We start from the raw sequence: 7098 nt of genomic DNA, 5'->3' as shown, positions 1-7098 counted from the left end.
TAAGATTTTACTCATCATTCTAATGAGTTCATCTATTTTCAGATGACCTAATTAGTTTGTTATCACTAAGCTAGGTTTATCAATAAAATCTCTTAAATCCGTAATTGAATATTTATTATGATTTGAATTCAAGGCTACCAACTGTAATGTAAGGTTTTAAGTGGTGACACATTTAGAAGCAAAAACAAGGAGAAATATGATGTTTCTCAAGGTTTACACCGTTTAGGAAGAAATTAATTTGATATTTATGCACGTTTTTTCTTTTCATTCTTCCGATTAATTTTTTCTAAAAGAAATATAGAACATTTTTTCTTTTTAAAAATTAAGAGAAACAATGAAAAAAATTTAAAACTATTTTTATCATTAAGTTATTTTAATGATACATATTTTATAAAAAATATTATTTTAAAAGATGTATTTTGGTTTCTTATTTAATTTTTATATTTTTATAAACTCATTTCTTTTATAGTTACCATTTACTTTTAAATTTTGTCAAAAAATTTATTTTCATTCTTCAAATTTTCTTTTTTATTTTCTCTTTATTCATTTTATTATTAACTTTGACGGTCTGCGAACCTAAATATTCTCGTCTTTATCTTAGCGTGTGACTGGTTTGTACTCTGTATCACCAACCAAAAACGAAGACCTTATTCAAGCAAAAATAATGTAAAGGGCAAAAAAAGTATGAATACTGAAGTTGAAAGGCACCACAACGACACCTTATCTGCAAAGACAAAGCATTTACCAAATAAAAAATTTTTTTGCACCACTCGTAGAGCACACCCCTATCTCTTTGGCAAAAGCCACTTCACTCAGTCCCCTCTTTAAATAAGAAAGTAAATTCTATTTATTTTATTTTTATTTTTGTGAAAGAAAATATTCAAAAATTCTAAGGCTTCTCTATATTTGTCAACTCTTTCTTTGCCATTTGTTGCAAACACTCAAGTCTCTTGAATCAGAGTTAAGTCTTCTTTAAGTTCCCAGGTACTTCATCGTTTTCCCCAATACTCTTTTTACCTTTTCCAGCATCTGATCCGATTTTGGTACTGGATTTGGAAACCCATTTGTTTCTTGTAAGAGAATCTCCAAGGAAACTAATGTAATAAAAAGTTGAAGTCTGTCTTTCTTTGCTGATTAAGCTTCCAAAAGGTTGCTTCCAAAAGGTTGCTTCCAGTAGATCTCGGGTCCACCACTTACTAATTAATCCATACTTCTCTTCTTTTTGGACTAATATCAACAGGGATCATCACATTTTTTGTTATTTTAGTTGGATCTCTTATCAACAGGGATCATCACACTTTTTTGTTATTTTAATTGGATATCTTTGTCTTTTCCCTCTAACTTAAATATATTTGGTTAAATTCAGTCACCTTTTAGTGAATTCGGTTTAGTTTAATCTGTCTTGGTCAAGAATCTGGATGTTTCAGAACAAGAAGCACTAATCTTGATGCCCTCTAGTGTATCATATAAAGTTGTAGATTCTTGATTTGGGTTTAAGTACTTTCTGATCTGATCAGGGATCCAAGCTTTAAACAAAATGGCGCAAATCTTGGCAGCTTCTCCAACATGTCAAATGAAATTGACTAAACCGAGCCCCATTGCATCTTCAAAGTTATGGAGCTCGGTTATGTTGAAACAGAAGAAACAGAACAGCAGCAAACTAAGAAGCTTTAAAGTGATGGCTCTCCAATCTGATAACAGTACAATCAATAGAGTTGAGAGTCTTCTCAATTTAGACACCAAACCTTTCACTGACCGCATCATCGCTGAGTACATTTGGTACATATATACCTCTCAACATCTCATATCAAACTTCTGGTACGAGGTTTCTAATGATTTGTCCTTTTATTTAAATAGGATTGGAGGATCAGGAATTGACCTTAGGAGCAAGTCAAGGGTATGATACTCTCATAGACTTTGTAGTGACTTTATGATGCTAGTATATTAATAGATGGTTTCTTTGAAACTTGTAGACTCTTGAAAAGCCTGTGGAAGATCCTTCTGAGCTTCCCAAGTGGAATTATGATGGTTCTAGCACCGGACAAGCACCTGGTGAAGATAGTGAAGTGATTTTATAGTAAGATACTTCCCCAAGGCACTAGATATTTCTAATTTCATATGATATAATTTCACAATCTCACCATACATTCGTTTCATGTTTGTATTCAGTCCGCAAGCTATCTTCAGAGATCCTTTCCGTGGAGGCAATAACATATTGGTATGCATCATTGAGTTTGATTCTATAAGTAACATTTTTTGTGGTCACACACTAAGGATCGAGCTATTATTATGTAAAGGTTATTTGTGATACCTACACACCAGCTGGTGAGCCAATTCCAACAAACAAACGTGCCCGAGCTGCTGAGATTTTCAGCAACAAGAAGGTCAATGAAGAGATTCCATGGTTTGTCATAACCCAAAACTCTCATATATATAGATATATCGGCTTACCTCCAATTCTATTTACTTAGAATTGGGTGCTTATATATGTCTAAATACTCTCTCATGATCTTAGGTTTGGCATTGAACAAGAGTACACTTTACTTCAGCCAAACGTAAACTGGCCTTTGGGTTGGCCCGTTGGAGCGTATCCTGGTCCTCAGGTGATAACCAAGTCAAGCTATAAAAGTATGTTTTGTGTTGGTTTACAAAAAGTAAAGTAACCAACAGTTTTTGTTGGTGTCAGGGTCCTTACTACTGTGGAGTTGGAGCTGAAAAGTCATGGGGACGTGACATTTCAGATGCTCATTACAAAGCTTGTTTATATGCGGGAATTAACATCAGTGGTACTAATGGCGAAGTTATGCCAGGACAGGTCTCTTTTTTTCTCAAAGAAGCTTCTGATAATAATTCTATAATTATCATATTTTTTTTTTTTTTTTTTTTTTTGTAACTTGATGTTTGTTTGATTATGTTGCCAACAAATATTTGTTCAGTGGGAATTCCAAATTGGCCCGAGTGTAGGAATCGAAGCAGGTGATCATGTTTGGTGTGCAAGATACCTTCTTGAGGTAATCAAATGTCTCTTTTGTTGAGATTTGTGGGTGAGACTCTAAGAGTTAAGTTATATTAACTGTTTGTTTACCATTTTGTAGAGAATCACAGAACAAGCTGGTGTTGTCTTAACACTTGATCCCAAACCCATAGATGGTGACTGGAACGGTGCTGGTTGCCATACCAATTACAGTACTAAAAGCATGAGAGAGGAAGGAGGATTTGATGTGATTAAAAAGGCCATCTTGAACCTCTCGCTTCGTCACATGGAGCACATCAGTGCATACGGTGAAGGCAATGAGAGAAGGTTGACCGGAAAGCACGAGACAGCTAGTATCGACCAATTCTCATGGGTATGCATATATGCAATAAGAGTGAAATATTTCACTTTTTAAGTCCCAGTTGTTTTATCCCTCTGCTCACTTTCTTTAAACTTCAACTTCTCAGGGCGTGGCTAACCGTGGATGCTCAATTCGTGTGGGACGTGATACCGAGAAGAAAGGAAAAGGTACTGATTCTGCTGGAATGGTAACCCTTTTTTTTCTTTTTATGCTATATATAGCGAATATATATCGTTGTGCCTTTGGATATATATAGGTTACTTGGAAGATCGACGTCCAGCATCAAACATGGAACCATACATTGTTACTTCACTCTTGGCAGAGACCACACTTCTCTGGGAGCCGACCCTTGAGGCTGAAGCACTTGCAGCTCAAAAGCTTTCTTTGAAGGTTTAAGTTAATTAAACCAAAGCTATCATAAATCTTTGAAGTTAATGTTTATCTAAGTAGTCTTGCCGGGATAATAAATGTTGTTTAAAATGTTGGTTCGGATAAGACATTCTTGTTGTAAACTTAAGGATTAGAATCTGTAAGTTCTTATCATTAATCATAACATATGGTATCTTTATATATGAGAATTACAAAGAGATAAAAGGAAAGACATAAATATGGAAAGTGTACAAATACAAGGAAAAAAGAAACTAGGGTTTCCCCTTCTCTCTAAGTCTAAACCGCCTCTCTCTCTTTCTCTCTCCTGCGGCAGCCTCTCTCTCTCTAGGTATTGGGCCGGTCATGGACCGGGCCGGTTATGGACATCCACAATATGATTTATAACACTCCCCTTGGATGTCATAACCATACATGGATTATAATACGCTTTAGATGTTGTCTCATTAAAACCTTACCAGGAAAATCCATTGGGACAAAACCATGGTGATTGAAAAAGAGTACAACACGTATACTCCCCCTATTCTGAACATCACTGAAGATCTTTCAGTCTATGCATCCCAATCTGATGCGTGAGCTTCCTGAACGTGCAGGTAGGAAGTGATTTGGTGAACAGGTCGGCTTCTTGCACTCGGCCATCCCACAATTTGATCGGACATGCTGGGTCATCGACCTCACCCAGACACACTCGCGGCTGGCCTCATGTATGGCCAATATTTCCGAATGGTTCGAAGATGTGGCTGCGATCGTTTGCTTCATGGAACGCCCTGATATGGCCGTCCCTCCATGTGTAACGAGATAGCCTGTCTGTGATCGAGCATTGTGTGGATCTGATAAATAACCTGCATCAGCAAAGCCAACTAAACCATATTTGTTATGGTTAGTATAAAATAGACTCAAGTCTTTCGCTCCTTGCAGGTAACGAAGAACATGTTTAATCTCGTTCCAGTGCCTTTGGGTCGATCATGAGCTACATCTAGCTAATAGATTACGGTAAATTATTTATCTAGGCTTGTATGGCTCGTCAAATCCGTCAAAACTTTATGGCAATTAGACATGGCATTTCGGGACCATGGATCTCCTAATTTTCTTCATTAGGGCCGAAATTATCTTTTTTTTTTAACTGAGGGACCTTATAAATATGGGACTTGTCAATTCGGAAGCTTAGTCCATATCGAACTTCTTAAGCACGTTATGTATGGCATTTGATGCATAAGAATTTTCTTTTCAAAGTGCTCAATGTATAATCCAATATATAATCTTGTTTTCCCAAAACCTTTCATGTTGAATTCGAATTCTTTCTTGATGTGTTTTATCTTTGGGAAATTTATCCAGAGGTTCCTAGGATATTCAATATTGTTCTCGAGAACTTGATGTTCGGTAGTTCGATACCCTCTGGAACTTTTAGATAAATTTCGTTATCCAGTGGACCGTATAGATATGTATTTTATTTTCCAGACTTATAAGGAATCAGAATGTTGTTGCATCCACCACATAGGAGGATGTCTCCTTTATAATTGATTCCAGGTCTTTGTGAGAACCTTATGCAATTTCCCCATCCTTATTTTGTATTCTCACCAAAGACTTATTTATGTCCAACTGGTTTTACTACATCTCTTCTCTTAAGAGATTTCATATACCACGTCTTATAGCATTATCAATTTGCTTAATCAATTTCTCTGAGTAATTTCTCTGAGTGCACTCTATGATAGACGTTGGTTTCATGATCCTCGCTTTTATGTTATGGAGATTTATATCCAACGTATACACTTAATTCAATTTCAGATCTAATCTTATAACTTTGTGGTTGAGCAACTTATTTAAGTTCTCTATATGGGAACATTAATTCTTGACCCTTTATCAAATTTATGGGAGAGTCTCTATTTGTTCTTTGACATTATGCGAACAAATTTTGCCGCAACTTATAAGGATTCATAAATCTACCGGTATCACCAATTACTCTTGCAAACTTATTGCAGATTTTGACAAGGATATGTACAACCATATGTCGTAACATATGATGGATGATCAGTCCATCCGTGGGTGATCAAGCCCACGAAATTCCTTGCTTATTTTTCGAAATATCATGGTGAATACTCTTATTATTAATTCCCTTATTCAAAGGGGCAGCATATCTTAAACCATTCAATAGAATGTCGCATACTTAACCGGAATGACATGACCGGTTTGCCAATCATTAATCTCCATATAATCTTTATGTTGTGCAATTTCGTTTTCAGATTTGATTTGGGCTATTGTTGTCGTGGATGCTTAAGTTATTTAGGGATTTAGGGATTCTATGATTCTCCCCCTCGAGATAATAACACTGAATGTTCATTTATCTCGTATTGAATCCCCAATTTAGGTAATTTATTATCAAATTTTGTTCCCTTAGACAATAATTTTGAAAACATTATGCATTAAATAAATCAAGGTGTATAACAAATAGCCAGAAATAAATTAAGTCTGAATAGATTAATCGGGTTTTAAATTCGGCCAAGATTTTAAGTTTGGCTAATGATATAGATTCGGTCAAGATAGATTATTCAAAAGACTTTGGCCAAGGAATTTTGGGCAAGGGGATTCGGCCAAGATGATTTTATTAGTTTCATATTTGGCCAATAGAAATTTCAATTTGGCCAAGGGATTTCCTATTTGGCCAAGGTTTCACCTTTATGGCCAAGGAAAAACGGTTAATGTTTGTCTTTGGCCAAGCTTTTGCCTTCGGTCAAGGTCATTTAAGGTTGGCCAAGAGAATTCAGACTTTGCATTTGATCAAGATTTAAGCTAGGCCAAGCTTTACATTTGGCCAAACTTTACATTGTTCATTAGGCCAAAAATAAGTTTCGGTCAGGCCAAATTTGAATGGTTCTAGGATTCTTATAAATTTCAGCCAAAGAGTAATTTTATGATCAGATTTTGAGTTTTAAACAAGTTCAAAGAAATGATACAATAGAAATGAAAAACACCAAAGCAAAGAACACAGAATTTAGATTACAAATTTCGAAATCATTCTTCAGTCTTTTAGACAATCTGAAGTTTCATAATCCATAAGATCGTCTTTATATTGAAATCATTTTCATCATCTTGATAAGTCATATGGGCTTCAGGATTCTTCCCTTTCAAACTCTCTTGATAGAGATCAACTAGATGCTTGGGAGTCCTACAAGTCTTAGCCCAATGATTGCCCATACCACATCTATGGCACATTGATTTGCTTGAAGTGGTCGAGTGTTGAGGTTTAAATGAAGAGCCACGTCCGCGACCATGACCTCGTCCAAATGAGCCACGGTCCCGCCCATGGTCTCGACCATGTTGATTCCCTTGCCCGCGGCCAAAGGAGCTTTGACCACGGCCACGTCCGTTCCTATTTCTT

General features: G+C 36.1%; 1 protein-coding gene across 1 annotated transcript; it reads left to right on the top strand.

Moving 5' to 3' along the window:
* The first annotated feature begins 811 nt into the window (after positions 1 to 811).
* On the top strand, positions 812 to 3883 carry LOC106312454 (glutamine synthetase, chloroplastic-like). The gene is made up of 12 exons (XM_013749990.1): positions 812 to 984; positions 1518 to 1779; positions 1858 to 1897; positions 1974 to 2077; positions 2170 to 2218; positions 2298 to 2404; positions 2516 to 2603; positions 2687 to 2815; positions 2937 to 3011; positions 3096 to 3347; positions 3442 to 3502; positions 3592 to 3883. Exons 2-12 carry the CDS (start codon positions 1538 to 1540, stop codon positions 3729 to 3731), a joined length of 1287 nt encoding a protein of 428 aa, XP_013605444.1. The 5' UTR covers positions 812 to 984; positions 1518 to 1537; the 3' UTR covers positions 3732 to 3883.
* The last annotated feature ends 3215 nt before the right edge of the window (positions 3884 to 7098 follow it).

Source organism: Brassica oleracea, chromosome C8 (genome assembly GCF_000695525.1).
Source record: "Brassica oleracea var. oleracea cultivar TO1000 chromosome C8, BOL, whole genome shotgun sequence".
NCBI classification, from domain to species: Eukaryota; Viridiplantae; Streptophyta; class Magnoliopsida; order Brassicales; family Brassicaceae; genus Brassica; species Brassica oleracea.
The sequence above is the reverse complement of the archived record's forward strand: the minus strand, read 5'-3'. Positions and strand labels throughout refer to the sequence as shown.